The 15,882-nt window shown below is 41.3% G+C and overlaps 1 protein-coding gene across 1 annotated transcript in view; it reads right to left on the minus strand.

The window, feature by feature from the left end:
• The window catches only part of GUCY1A2 (guanylate cyclase 1 soluble subunit alpha 2), a 146,515-nt gene that overhangs the window by 118,116 nt on the left and 12,517 nt on the right, over positions 1–15,882 (minus strand). The window contains exon 2 of the mRNA XM_082304504.1: positions 11,274–11,992. Coding sequence (XP_082160630.1) covers positions 11,274–11,975 — 702 coding nt within the window. The 5' untranslated portion in view covers positions 11,976–11,992. The remainder of the gene's footprint in view (positions 1–11,273; positions 11,993–15,882) is intronic.

The following is a 15,882-nucleotide window of genomic DNA, read 5'->3' on the forward strand; positions in this document are numbered from 1 at the left end:
TAAATGTGTCTTCACCTAGGACTGAATTTTAAAATGTTTACATCTTTCTGAGGTGTTAAAGTACCAAATGTTTATTATTCATTTGCAATCTGCAAAGAGGAACAAGTTTATTCTGTTTTGAACCAATACAGGAGCAAAATTATGTGTTAGGAATATCTTACATGCTTGTCCTGGGTCTGTGGAAAAAGAACATTTAATTCTTTTTTCAGATACTCATTCTAAGTCCTCACTTATAAAAGCCAAAGGTTAGTGACAGGAACAAATAATATAAATATTATTTTATGGGTTAACTCATTTCACTTTCTTTAATCATGATGATATGAGGCAGGTGTTATATGCTTTTTGAAAGGAAATGTATCATCGATAGTTTTAGCTGGAATGTGAATATATATGGTTATAAAAGGCATATTCAAAAAAACGACGAACAAGACAAAGTACAAAATTTGAGGAATCCTCAAGAAAGCACATTATAAAACTGGATTTTTTTTTCCTGTGATGGCTTAGCACAGGCAGAAGAACCTGGGCACATCCCTGTGTTCCCTCTAAGCAGTACTTTTGTGGATTATGTAACTCCTATGTCTAACATATTGATTACTAAGATAAATTCTGTCTTAGCACACGTGATGAAGGAGTATTCCCAGAGCAGCAAAACCACAGTTACCCAGCCACTGATCTCCCTGGCTGGGCTGTACAGTTGAATGATGACTCCATCCTCAGCGGTGTAACGAATTGCAAAGGAAAGGCTCATCCTTCCTGAGCGAGTACTCCTGGCTCCTCAACACACCATTTCACCATTGCAAAACGTGCTAAAACAATGATTAAAACTGTTAGCTTGGACCGCCTGATTGGTAACAGGTGATCTGCTGTTATTGAGACTGTCAGTCACCGCTCTCAGAAGACTCCGAAGAAAAAAGCAGGGTAAATATCGCACACCCTTGGCAAGACTAAAAGGCAGCAAAATGCAACCTAATCAAACTTATTCACATCATGCCATTTTCCACTCTGCATCCATTAAGGTTGCCATTGCTGCTCAAAGATAATAGGAACACTGCACCTAAGTATTAGCAAATCAGCACCTGGCTTTTGCAGGTCACTTTTGTAAGTTTTGACTTTTACAAATCACTATTATCTTACTCTTTCATACTACTGCTAATTATTACTAGTGGGGCAACATAAAAACAAGCTAGGTGTTACTTCATAGTAGTATTCCTTTTGACTTGAGTCTTACGACCTCCAAAATTTATGATGTCTGATTAAGCTACATTCCCAGAATATAAAAGGGGTCAAAACCAGGTACAAATCCCAGGCACAGTAATTTTCTGTCAGCTCTCTAGCCTGCCTGGGCCCACAGCCCAGGAAAACATCAAGAAAGTTCCTATTTCATGGACAGTTTCAGAACTTCAGAGGTTTGCCTCCATGGAAATAAAGCATGCAGAATCTAAGACAAGATGCATGCACAGTGAGCATGAGTAAATAAATGTATTTAGAGTCAATCCATGCTGTCAACTACAATATAAACTCAAAAGACTAGATATTTATGAGATAGGATCGGAGGACCCAAGCCAAGCAGTCAGAAACTCGTCCAAAACTACTAAGCTACACTCAAAACCAAATAGGAAGGGAATCCCTAATTTGAGGTTTCAAGACAAAATTTAAGGCGGAGGGAAAAAGTGGAAAGCTTCCTTTCCATTCCCTGGGCTCTTTGGCCATGCAGGGCCACTCTGCAAGTAACCTGGAGGAACTCAGGCTTGCTCTCAGGCAAGGAGCATGCTTCAGGAGCAGGGTTAGCAGGAAGTTTTGGCATTTGCTGGGTAGAAGTGACCTTACAACTGAAAGCTGCCGACACAGGTAGTGCCAGGCCTTGCATTTGCTGCCCCTCAGAGCAGTAAATTTCGCGTTTATGCTCAGAGGCACACCCAGGTGTTCCCACAGCCTCTGACTTCCCACCCATGCACTTGTGGGAGCTGATGCACAAAACCCTCTCAACCCACAGGGAGACACTCAGGCTTCTCCCCCTTCCCTTCTCTCTAAGGCCACTTCGGCCTCTGCAAAGAGACACAGAAAAGAATCCTTAGCTTGACTATGTGCTTTGTCTAGTTGCAAGTGCCAGAACAGGATGGAGGAAGGTAAAGAGTGACTGGATATTTCTACTTTAATTCAACCGTCCCAAGGAAATGGATTTTTTTCGACATCGCACCTATTCAGATTAGAGGACTGTGATGCCATGAAAAGTACAGTCAGTCAAGAACTCACATGAGCAAATGAGGAAAAGGATAAAAATGTATTGTGAATAACCAATACTTAATTTCAGTCACTAGAAGAGAGAGGTAGAAAAAAATGCATTCCTGAAAATCAAACCAAGTTGTGCCTGAGTATTCTCATTATGTAATGTAAAAATTAATGAAACGCACTTTTTTGTTCCGATTATGACATAGTGTAATTTAGAAACCCGTTCAAAAGCTTTCAGTCAAATAGAGGAAGATGGACATTTTCATGTGCAAGCAGCTTCCTTATCATAAAAAATTATACAAATCCTAAGAGAGTTCACCATGGAGTCAAATTGGTTTAATAGCCACCTGACTCAACAAAATAATTTCCAAACAGCCTCTTTGTTTTTCAGCTAATGGAAAAGAAAAGGGAGTATTTCATCTTTAGATTGTTACACTTCTTCTACAGTCCCATCACTGAAAACATTTTTAAAATGACATTTTCATTGGCCTGTCTTAAAGAAGAAATATTAAAAATTCTGGGCCGCTTTCACAGTGTTATTAAAGTTCTCTGATGCACAACCACTAGTGAGATAAGAAAGTCACGTCATCTGTTGTTTCTTATAACCCATCACAGTCTCTAGAAGCAGTCAAGCCAGCCAATCCAATTCATCTTGAAAACCATCAAAGTGCAAACATATTTTGACAAGCAAACGGGTGGGATATTAGCATTAGCAGAACCAGAAGACACAATTTGATTCTGAGAGCTCCAGGAACCTGCAAAGCAATGGGAGTTTAGTGTCAAAGGCTGACTGACTGTGAATAAATCAGCTCTGGGAAAAATCAGAATTTCTAGATCGCAAGTGACAGATGTCCCTCATGCTAGAATGACTTTCAGGCCACTTCATTTGAATTTTATTAGGAGAGGAGGAAAAACACAGTTACAGAGCAAAAGCAAAACACTTCAAGATTGTGTGTGGTGGGTTTTAAATTTGTTTCAAGTGTCAGGACTGCTCGTTTCATTCAGTTGGTCCAGAATAAAAATTAAAAGTAGCAGATAAAGAATAGACTCTCAATATAAAAAAGGGGACAATGTACTTCTTGGATTTGAAAAAGCGTTATTTTTATACAGTTTCCAATGGTCAACAATCACAACAGGAAAGTGCTCTGCTGAAGCAATGGGTAAGCAGGTTTCCTCGCCAGCTGCTCCACTCTGCACACGATGTCCCCACAGGCCTGGCTGAAAGTGGCTGCAAGTGGCCACCAACCAGAGAGGTCTCATCTTCACAGTTTCTAGTAAACAGTGGACCTTATGTCCACAGGATGCCACAGAAACCGACAGTATGAACTTCCCCTGGTTCAAAAGGTGCTAGAGAAAATTACGGAGGAGTGGTCCTGCGGGGGCTATCATCCTGAATGCCACTGCAAGAGGATGCACTTTCATTCTGGGAGAGCTAAAAGCTGGGAGGGTGTATTACAGAAAATAGAACTGCAGGCTTAAACTTTTTCTTATATTTTTCATTAAGCATTGTCTGTTGGTCACTGTAAGAGTCAGCATGCTGGACTGGATGGACTTTTGATCTGATCATACGTGGCAAACACGCAGCTGAGTGACTGAAAGGAAATATTTAATCTAGAGATGGTACTTCCTCATACCGCGGAAGAAGGACTAGATGAATAACTTCATGGTTAAACAAAACAATGGAAATGAACAGGGGAAATTCCCACCAACTTCCACTGAATCAGCCTACATTTTCAAATGAACAGTTGTTTACTATTTAGCATTCTTAAAAATCTGGCCATTTACTACATGCCTATCTATATACTTTAGAATCTAACTTTCTAGATACACTTTTTTAATCTTGGCTCTGGACTGGTTTATTTTTATTTATTTTTGCATTTATCTAAATCAGTACACTGGGACAAATTCCTGCGGGTGCAGTCTAGCTCATCTACCACAAACCTCTCCTCCCCACTGACAACAGCTGAGGCGCTGGCTCAGACAGCCTGCACAATCAATAGAGCTATAAAAAGCTGACACTACCATTTTGCTGGACGTCTTATCATTACAGAGCTGGTGTTTCTTGAAAATCTGAATTATATGCGGTATTTGGAACTTCTTGCAATATAAAATTTTCAGAGGGTTCTTTTAGTCAAATCACATGTGTCATATTTTTTAAATGTTGCTGTATTATAATATAAATGTAAAATTTTTTCCTAATAAAAAGTATTTTAAATCCAAAATTATTGAACAAAACATTTTAACACAATAAAAGTAAATTTTGCCAAATTTGCCCTGGGAAGTTGTGATTTTAATAAAATGGCATACTCAAAGAGAATATATTCCACCAGAAAAATTATGGCCACCTTCAGAAATTCAGTTTTAGGTGCCAGCTTTATTCTTATTCAGGTTCTCTGTATTAAAGTGTTCGCAGGTCTAACAGTAAGTTAAAGGCCAGCGAGTATCCTTATAAAAACTGATTTATTTCCAAGGTGGAAAAGGGCTGTTAGTCTGAGCAGGAGAGCAGTACTACAAAGAAAATACAGCTGCACAGTATCTGGCAGGGAACCAAATAATTTCTTTCATGATTCACTTTCAACTTTCTTGTCAACTGCATGCCAAGTCACAGTTTCAGACAGGCACCCACAAACCAGTGGTGGCAGAGCTCGTCCTGTCAATCTGTGCGCCAAAAGGACTGGGTCTGGATCGACGCCCGGGGACGCGATAGGTCCCCGCGAGGGCGTCCCTTTCTCCTCTCAATCTGCTCAGCACTGATGGGACAGGACTGGCACATGTTCCCCAGGGCTCAGTATTGGGGCTGGTCCTGTTCAACATCTTTATTGATGATCTGGATGAGGGGATTGAGTGCACCCTCAGTAAGTTTGCAGATGAGACCAAGTTGGGTGGAAGTGTCGATCTGCTGGAGGGTAGGAAGGCCCTACAGAGGGACCTGGACAGGCTGGATCAATGGCCCAAGGCCAACCGTATGACATTCAACAAGGCCAAGTGCCGGGTCCTGCACTTGGGTCACAGCAACCCCATGCAACGCTACAGGCTTGGGGAGGAGTGGCTAGAGAGCTGCCTGGCTGAAAAGAACCTGGGGGTGTTGGCTGACAGCCGCCTGAACATGAGCCAGCAGTGTGCCCAGGTGGCCAAGAAGGCCAACAGCATCCTGGCTTGTATCAGGAATAGTGTGGCCAGCAGGACCAGGGAAGTGATCATCCCCCTGTATTCGGCACTGGTGAGGCCGCACCTCGAGTCCTGTGTTCAGTTTTGGGCCCCTCACTCCAAGAAGGACATGGAGGTGCTGGAGCATGTCCAAAGAAGGTCAACGAAGCTGGTGAAGGGTCTGGAGCACAAGTCTTATGAGGAGCAGCTGAGGGAGCTGGGGTTGTTTAGTCTGGAGAAGAGGAGGCTGAGGGGAGACCTTATCACTCTCCACAACTACCTGAAAGGAGGTTGTAGTGAGGTTGGGGTCGGTCTTTTCTCCCAAGTAACAAGTGATAGGACAAGAGGAGATGGCCTCAAGTTGCGCCAGGGGAAGTTTAGGTTGGATATTAGGGAAAAACTTCTTCACCGAGAGGGTAGTCAGGCACTGGAACAGGCTGCCCAGGGAAGTGGTTGAGTCTCCATCCCTGGAGGTATTTAAAAGACAGGCAGATGTGGTGCTTGAGGACATGGTTTAGTGGTGGCCTTGGCAGTGCTAGGTTAACGGTTGGACTCGATGATCTTAAGGGTCTTTTCCAACCTTAATGATTATCTGTTTCTATGATTCTATGATTCTATGATTCTATGAGGAGGATGTAACCCAGGAGAGGAAAACCAAGAGTCAGTCCTTGTCTTCCCATACAGCCAAAAATTGAAGCAGCTCCAGTCACCTTGCTACACTGTCAAGGAGGCAAGTATTTATATCATGTCACAGACAGCCTTGTTCATTAGTATAGTCAAAAATTACTGTACTCAGGAAGTACCTATCAGGAGCTTCCAGCCCTTGTCTGGTCAAGAAATGGTGGGAGGGCTGCCCACCTGCACTCATGCTACATGCGCACCTGACTGCTGGGTTATCATCAGCTGCATTTTGTCTTGTTCTCTGCAAAAAATAGACAAATAGTGAAAAATTCCTATGATGCACTTTCAACAAAAACTTGAAATGTGGCCTTGGTGGCAAGCAAAAGAAAGATTTGTGCAAGGTCTCACCATGAAGGTGAGGGGGAAGTTACCAGGCTGCTTGAGAAAGGCAGTCACTGAGGCAGCAGAATCAGGTAATATCCATTGGGGAGCTCTGTGAAAACAAATAGCATGTACAAAGAGACATGGTAAAATATGATCTGCCTTACAAACAATGGTGACTCCCAGAGATGAGGAACTGACTTCTATTGGAAAAGTAAGAAAGTGGAAGTCCTGCAGAAGTTCAGATGGGAGGCAGCAATGTTGATACCACAGATGTCTAAGTACTGCTCACAAGTAAAACACTGAAACAGTCCTGTCAACACACTCTCTGCACAGGTGAGAGAGTCAGGGAGAGACTTGGCTGCAAACACCCCATCTGCTTTGAGCGGACACCTGGAGGTGCTGCCAGGGAGGGAGTAGTGGTGCTTCCCAGACAGCCGCTTGGCCAGGAGGACCCACCACCAAGGACTGTGGGGTGCCTAAAGGAAGGCAGCTCCTACCCCTCTGCATGGCACTGTGCAACCATCAGCTCCCTTGCATGCCAGCACTGTCATGGAAAGGAAACCTCAGTGGATGGGCTTGACAGGGGCTTTAGACCACTCCAGCAGGCAAGTTCAGACCCAGTCCTCTCAATGTAAATTATATCTTATTCCATATGTGACTCCACTAACTTTCATTGAACTCTTATGGAGTACAGTTGTATTAACCATGTGTGAAGCTATAAGCAATTAATCCCAAATGGTTAATTGCCACAGTAGATGTATTTTTGATTGTTGCAATAAATAATTGCTCCCAGAGAGAGAGGTGTAGAATCAGTTTCCTTAGAGAGGTGAAACAGCAATGTTTGTGATCTTGTTATTTAGGGATAATACCCAAAATTTGGAAAATCTGACTGCATGCAAGTGAAGCTCTCCAGTTAAACACAAAAAAAAAAAAAACCCTCCATAAAAATTAGTGTGAAATATGAAAAACAACAGAATGTTTGTACAAGAAGTAGAGCAACAGGGCCCTAATACTCCCTTCAGCATCTGGGTAGTACCATACTATAAACAACAAACAATAACAAGAATTTAGCTGCATGGGAAAACTGGAAACCTCAGGGTCTGATCACATTCAGCTTTTATACATCTGAAGAGCTGTATGTACACTAGGAAACCTGATCTAAAGACAGTCATAATTGTTCATGTAGACAATTCTGAATGTGCAGAATAATCAAGAAAAAAACCCCAAAGCATCAGTGTGGATAACTTGATCACTGCAGAAAATAAAATGGAAGTACAGAAGGAGGGAGGGAAGAAAGGATGGAAGTAAACCACCACATCCTGTCTTATTCTGGATTAGTTTGTACTACTTGGTTCTTATTCTCCACAGACTTACAAGTGTATTTAGTTACAAACTTACAAGTTCAGGTAAAGTCAGTGAGACTGCTAACCTAATAAATTTATACAATTGCTCACTGTTTTGTGGAATAAATACTTGCATTGTCCACGTGTGTCCATTGCATAATGGAGACTGAAATATCAGCCAAGCAAACATCAAAACATTAGAATTATGACCCAAGAGTATGGGTGGTGTTGAAAATTGGGATAAAAGCTATAGAGTCCATGTTCTTCAGGGGGGGAGTTCTTTTTCCTGTTTGGTCCCTACAACAATGGAATCCTGGAAATGCTCCAAGGAACAGCTGGTGCCGTATCAAATTGACAGAACTTTGCTGAGATATTGATGCATTGATGCATGAAGCTGTGCTTCTGCAAAGGCGTACATTCATCTCCGCAGGAAGTGCTACCTATCACCCAAACCTCATAGGCCTTACATCAGAAATTAAGATAGTGTTATAAAGCCAAGTCATTTATTCCAGTGATTCAAATCATAGTAAATCGAAGCACACAAATGAGCCTTTGCATAAATGGCACGAGCACTAAGCACCCTGAAAGTCAGGACAGCTGTTTTTTTTTAATTTGCTTCTGGGTGCTGAGTTAGGGAAAGGTCATGATTTGTCACTTTTATCTGAACACAGAGCTGGTGTCAGGACTAAAGGAAAACTGTTTTGTTGTTCTGTCTTTCTCACTGCAGGCCTGAAAAAAGATCTTATTTATGTATTGAAACGAAGATAAAAGTGTTTTGAAGAGCAGCTGAAAGGTCCCCTGTTCATCACAAAGCCTTTGAAAACATTTTTTATTTCTTGAGGAACCACTGAGACATCTGAACAGCTTCAAAACTGCAGCAGAGTTGTCTGGGTCACATCCCTTCAACTGCCATTTAAAGTAACCAAGTCCGAAAACTGTTGAGGTTACTGCAGAGTGTGTGACAGAGAAATAGGGAAATACCTAAGTCAGTAACTGCTGACGTTTAAGCGGGGTCATGCTTACAGCCACTGATCTACCTGCCCAACATTCAACTTCCAAACAAGTGTTGGCAAATCAAAAAGAATTCCAAAAGGAGCTACATGAGTGACATGAGCTCTGGGAAAATAATAGAGCATGCAGTTCGCAAGGCTCAGTCTACTTTTTTTATCCAGGAGATGTTAAGGAATTGAGCACAACATAACAGCATTGCCATGTCACTCCTCTCAAAATCTATGTAAGCAAGACAACCACAACCTCTGAATCCGTGCAACCTTTCATTTTGGAAAAAAAGGGAACATCTAGCAAAATGCATCACACGCTGAGCTTTGTTTAACTACGCACAAAGCTTCATTTAACTACTCACAAACAGAAACTTTTGGAAAGTGCTTATAAAATGGTTGAGTCAGAAGAAAATACCTCTTCAGCTAAACCGACATTCTCAAATTAACTCCCATGCCTGCAGCACAACATTTACCTCAGGCCCCCTGCACCTCACCATCACCCTTTTCTCTTTCATTTACACCTTACTGTTCAAGACACAATTTTTCTCCTAATTGCTGGCAGACAAAGGATTTCCTTTACTGCCATTCCCTTTTACCTGCTTCTCAAGAAAATCTGAATTGCTACTACAGTGCTAGTGCTGACACTTGTTCCTCAGGGTCTGACTCTACACATGACTTTAAGACACATAGGGTCAATCTCCCTGGGTGACCGCTTATTCGATTCGGTACCCACCTGTAATGACACGTGGTACAAACCACAGCAATGATGCAAGGATGCACTCAGAGCTGCACAGCTTGGTGGTACAGAACAAGCTTTTGAAATGAGAGTTGCTTCCCAAACTGGCTGCTAAAACCTGCCTCCAGCAAGCTCCACTCCCTGCCACCTCTCCTATCAGCAGGCCATAAGCGTATGAAACCTGCCCTGGTAAGAGAATGGTTTTTTTGTTTAACTGGTAATTAGATAGCAAACAAAGTTTTAAAGGCTGCCGCCCCCCCCCCCCCCCCGCCCCGCCAAAACCTTCTTCCTCTTCAGAGTGATTTCCAGCAGATCCGCAAGGAGCAGAAGATGGTCAAAGGGCTGTGACTCTGTCCCAGGGCAGGGGAAGGTGCCTGAGAGGGATGGGCAGGCTCCGAGCGAGGAAGGAGCACGGCACAAGCCTCTTTCAAAGGAGAAACGATTGTGCCGAAAGGTAGCTCAGAGCCAACACCTCCAAACTTTCCACACATTTCCTTTTCATAATTAAAGGCTAGGGTGACTTTGAAGACAGATTCTGAAAAATAAACTCCCTTTTGGTGTTAAATAGGTTGAATTACATCAATTCATACAAAATGAGAAGCACTAGTTTGCTTCTCTTGGGGGAACATGTTGTTTCCACAGGAAAATGCAGCAGAAACATGTTTATTGGTGCCAAAGAGCAAAGCCAAAGAGGAGCTGGAAACATTGCTGCTGTCGGAAGTGGCTGTATTTTGAAAAAAACCCCGAACTCGATAGGCAGCTACCACAGGAGTCTTTCTGAAACTCTGGCCCAGTGTAGGCAGCAAAACAGAGGCTGAGTTTCTCAAGCTATATCCAGACTACCTAAGCTGTAAATGCGGCACACATAGGCAGAACTTAGGTGTCTAAGTATCCAGTGTGATTGAGATTGACTGTTCTTGGGTGCTATCTCTTAAAACCCCTGAAAAACAGTAATTCCTTCACTTAGGGCAGCAGTATTTCCAAGGCACCCACGCATAAGCTTTCAATGTAAGCATTAAGTAGAAGTAATTTGGTGCATACAGCTGGAACCCAACTTCACACCAAAAAGCTTTCCCATAATTCAAGGATATTCAGTAAGACAAACTCCATTCAGCCTTTGGAGAGGTCCGCTCTAGAAGACATGTTCTCACCTAACTCACCCGAGATGCACTGAACTCAACATAGGGCTCACTAGTTAAGGTAGCTCTCTCCTAAAACACTGAGGAAAGGGGCAGTGTAGGAGGACAAGTGCCTATTTAAATGACTGGAAAGCATTAAAACTGGCATAAGTTATACCTGGTACCACTTACAGCTCTCGTTCCCTTGAGTGCAGGGTGAGAGATAAGAAGAAACACAGAGGAAAGCAGCATTTCAAAATAGGGAAGTAGGATGTAATAAAGTGGCAGTGAGAACCCTGCAGTGAGAGTGTTTCAGAAAACATACTGAAAGCTATTCCCTAGTAAATGGCTTAATAACTATTATTGTTGTCATAATATAGCTGGAGTGAAATTAAGGATTAGATATGGGCATTTTGTAAAATTCCTCACCCTTTTGATTTAAACTGCACTATTCAACTCCACAGCACAGAATTTTCTGTATGGCAACGTCACGATTTGCTACAACATCACAGGCAAAGCTTATAAATAATTTAGGAAAATATTAACTTGGCTGGGGAATACCACTTAGCCCCTGTTTGCAAGGCGTAAGTGAGCCTTCCAGAGTACACATGACTTGAGCTGCTTCTCTCTGAATAAATAATCCTCTCCCATCACACACATATACACACATCCCCTTCCAAATTAATGTTCTTACCTTATCTTTATTTTCAGAGCCAGAGTCTTCAAGTTTGGTCCGAATGACAAAGGGCGTAGACAATCTCAGGAGAACTCGTTCAAATGTGGCACTGATTTTAGGAGAAACTATGTCGAAGCAGTCTTGGAATTTCAGAGTTTTATGAGTGTCACATCTGAGCTGCTTCCTAAGACCTTCTCCAAGCTGGAGAACCAGCATGTTTGGATCAAACATCAGGTGAAAGGGGAAAGCTCTGCAGAAGGTGTTGATGCTAATCCTCAGGTCTAAGGGGGACTGGGAAGTTCCCGGTGGAAGTGCTTTTGTGATATTTGCATTTTCATGTTCTTTGATAAGGAAAGTCAGACAGCTGCAGTTACCTGGGTTCGTCCCCTCTGAACACAACTTATCATTAGCGACCTGTTCTACTTCCACGTCCAAGCGGTAAATCTTCTTTGCTGCTGCCTTTATCATTCCCATCATTGCAAATCCCACAATCTGATGTGGGTGAAAGTAATGAAGCATGAGATTGCCTTCAGGGAGCTCTTTGCATAGGAAAGAAGGGGATTCCAGGGTGGCCTGTCTTCCAAATGAAGTTCTAATGTGCTCCAGCAAAGCATCAAAGCCATTGAAGAAGTCTTGAAGGGTCCCACCTACAGCTCGAAGAACTCTTTCATTCTCATCAAAGCAGATATTGAAGAATTCCTCCCCAAACTTTTCTTGCATTTCCTCAAACTTCAAACCTATAGGACAATGAGACACTGATATTAACAACATCATAGTATTGCTACTGTGTCACATTTTCCCTTTGTTCTCTATTTGCCCAGTGTTTTTCCAGGTCAGTGAGAGTGGCTTTTTCACTGGATACCTACCCACGGGACTTCTGTTTTCTCTGGTGGTTGCAAATAACCCTAGAAGCCATTTTTGCCTGTCATTTTAAGTCCTCATGCTTTCAGCTCGCTGTCCCAACCAGCTACTTGTGGGATTTACACTTGCCTGTCTCCCCTTCCCTGCTGGAAGCCAGAACACATGATAATTTCCCTGACATTTGCATGTCACATGCAGTCCGCTGTGTGAATGCACCCAGCCATGGCTGCATCCCTTCCATTGCTGACCTAGACACAAACGAGGCTTCTGCTTTTGTAGCCCCTCTGTTCACTGCCTCTGCAAGGGATCCAGCTCTTACCAGCTTGAAGAATAAGCTGCTAGGGCCTTTGGCTTTTGGTAAGCAATGTAAAGCCCTGCAGTCAGATGACACTTCAGTAGCTGGGGCAGGAGAGCTGTGGGTTTTGGGATTTTTTTTCAGACAAAATACTTTTCTCATTATAGCTATTGGGCACTGACAGAAGATACAAAGGAATAATTACTTCTTTTTTGTTGCCTGCAAAGGAGAGCAAAGGCTTTCTATTTTCGGTTTCTACACTCACCCATCTTTAAAAAAAAACAACCCCGCCTCTTAGAGCAATCTAAACTGCTAGTAGATGGGACGGCTCTGTGGTATCTCACAACGTCACTTCAAGTCTCCATCACAGAAATTCAAAAGGTTTTGATTTACAGAGGTGATAAGGCTGGTGTTGCTGAAGGGATGAAAAAATACCAGTGACAGAAGTCCCTGGATACAAATGTTTATCAAATCCTACTCCAGTTTGTTATTTGTCATTTTAAGGATAACCTAGAAAAAATAATTTTGAGATGGTTATTAAATATTTTCCTCTGACTTATTTTAGGGAAGACATGCTCTGTTAAATCTCATCTGTATATAATCCCTGTATCACATAGGGTTACAAAATTTATCAGATATGTTTGTATTGTTCTAAGCTGTAATAGAAGAAAAAGAAGTATGAATCAGCTGTATGCGAATTAAAAATATCCAGCAAGAGTTTTCAAAGGATTAATATAGGAATTGACAACATAGTTCCTCCAGTGTATTGAAATACATCAAATTTCAGTGAAACAGTCAAACACCTTAAAATTTATCTTGAATTCTAACAGAAATGAAGGGCAGTTACTTATTTCCTAAGGGCACTACTGGCTCTTTATTTTAATATGTATTCAGCATGCTTCATAACATTGATAAGATCCCAGTGGATCATCAAACTTCTCATTGTTTGTTTAAATTGCTTGTAGGCTTTTAAATTTGGAAGAAGAGTGTGATTAGTGACCTTCATGCCCAAGAGGTGTAACAGGGGACAGAAGAAGTCATTCATCTGTTGTTTGCAGACAATAACCTTTGATCATCTCAAGGCAGCATCTGAACTGCCTATGCACACAGGCAAAGTTATAACAATCAATATTCACAAGGAATCTGAGCGTTCCACAGCTCTGCAAAACTACCTGCAACAATAGTTTTGTTTGGACCTTCGATATGATTAATAGCAGATTAAAATGCATAAAATTGCATATATAAACAGGAGAACATGACAACATGACCAAGCATATTTTATGAAAGAAGTAATAGTAATAATTTGGGAAAGTTCATTCAAATGCCATTACTCATAATCAAATTTGGTCACTAAACTAGGTTATTACAAAAATATTCCCAGGATCTTTTATGACCACAGATGGTCAGATCTGCGGCTAAGCCAAAAGAAAGTACCTCTGGTACACAATGCCCCCTAATATCCTGACTCAGAGGACAGTGTGCCAATTCCTGACTCATTACCACTACGTCTGCATAACTAGTATTGCAATCTCGTCCATAAAAGTAGTCACTATAACCCAAAAAGAATTAAATTCCAAATTTGGGGGGAGGGTGAGTGAGCGGCTGTGTGGTGCTTAGTTGCCAACTGGGGTTAAACCACGACACCCGTACCAATAACATTGACATAGCTGGATATTAATAGCAAGGAGCTAAGAAATTGTCATATTCGTATGTATACACAAACACACATGCATACTTTCAAATCTCATTGTTCTATACAGTGAACTGTGAATAGCTTTAGAAGTCTGTGTGTAAAAGCGAGCAGTCTAGCAGGGGCACCCAAGGCTGTAAGACTGCAGAGGCCGTGAAACTGTGGGAACAGGACGGTATCAGAAACCCCTGGGACCTTTGTGGAAATGACCAAATACTGTTACAGAACTATGTGACATCCCGTGAAGCTGCCCAAAACGATAGCACAGGTGGGCTGTCTTTAAAGTATAAAATTACAGTAAAACAGTCAGTTGCCCTGGCACCACAAACTGAAAATAGGATATGCAGAACTGATCACTCATGTACTTTACTGCTACATACGTAAGCCTTGCCTCATTATCTTTATCGGGAGTTGTATCTTAGTATTCGGCCTAAGGTTTTGCTCATTGTCTTTGGTTGGTCTTGTCCACCCTGGAGGACTGGCTGTTCAATCTGGACACAATGTACTCACTCCAAGAAACATGAATTATACTATGAAATTCAGGTCAAGGACCTGGCTTGAGGCTGTGCCACTACTTTTAAAAACATTTTAGCTTTGAATTGAGTTACACACAGTACCAGCAGAAAATTAGATTAGCTCAGAATAGAAACATGGATATGCCCAAGCTCAACCAAACTGCTCTTCTGTCTTAGTCAGGAATCTTCTCTCTAATAATAGGCACTATGAGATACTGAGAAAATTAAACAAAGTCAAACAACCTCCTAAAACAAACAAGTGTATTGGGGAAGTTTCTTCCTAAGCCTCACCAATAAGAGGTCAATTTTTGCCTGAAGCATGATGGTTTTTCTTTAAATCAAAAATCTTTATTTAAATCCCTATTATACAAATATATATTATATTTTTTTTCTGTATTCCTACAAAGGTCGTGGCTTCAGTGATGTATCTGCATGAAGTTGCACAAAATACTTAATCTGTATTTTTACTGACTTATACCTGCCTCTCCTATTGAAACAAATGATGAACAGAAGCACACACTTACCTAACATTAACTTTCTCTATATTTCATCATTACCTTTTCATTTTCTACCATATAAATGATCCCAATCTTTTTAATATCTTCTGTGGAGTTTCTCCCTACCCCTTCTTCTATACATACTGATATGTTTAGCTTTCAAGAGACAATAGAAATGGCCATCATCATCACAAGGAGAGAAAATGTCAAACTGCACCAGATCGCTATTCAGCTGCTCTGAGATCTTGTCTCAGCAGTGACTGGTATCAGATGCTACAGAAAAACTGTAAAATCTGATGGAAAATCATGAAAAAACATGGTTTTGAGGAAGCTCCTCCCTAACTGCTACAATAGATATTTGGCTTATTTACTGAAATAGACAGAACTACCAGATCAGGAGATAGTTTTATTACATATAGAAAAACCTGCTTAAAAAAATACCCAGAACTCATTGTCTCTATAGTGCATACTTTACTACATTTGGAGACTCCCACGTATAATTATTATCCTTAAAAATTACATTTGGTATGATTTCCAATTCCAACATATTCAGTGTTTCCTTTGTTTTTTCTTTTATTTTGAGAAAAGACAAATAAAATCATCAAAATATTCTTCTTTATAACCTTCAGGTTATACATCTGCATAAACAGTCTAATCTTTTCAAACTCGTCTCACATTAAATTCTTTCTCTGCATCTTAATTTTGTTTTCATTTTGATTTTGCAGTGGAATAATTCGAACTGAAGATGGCACTGAAAATGTGAGTCAAC

This window comes from Platalea leucorodia (genome assembly GCF_965183815.1).
Source record: "Platalea leucorodia genome assembly, chromosome: 2".
In the NCBI taxonomy this organism is placed as follows: domain Eukaryota; kingdom Metazoa; phylum Chordata; class Aves; order Pelecaniformes; family Threskiornithidae; genus Platalea; species Platalea leucorodia.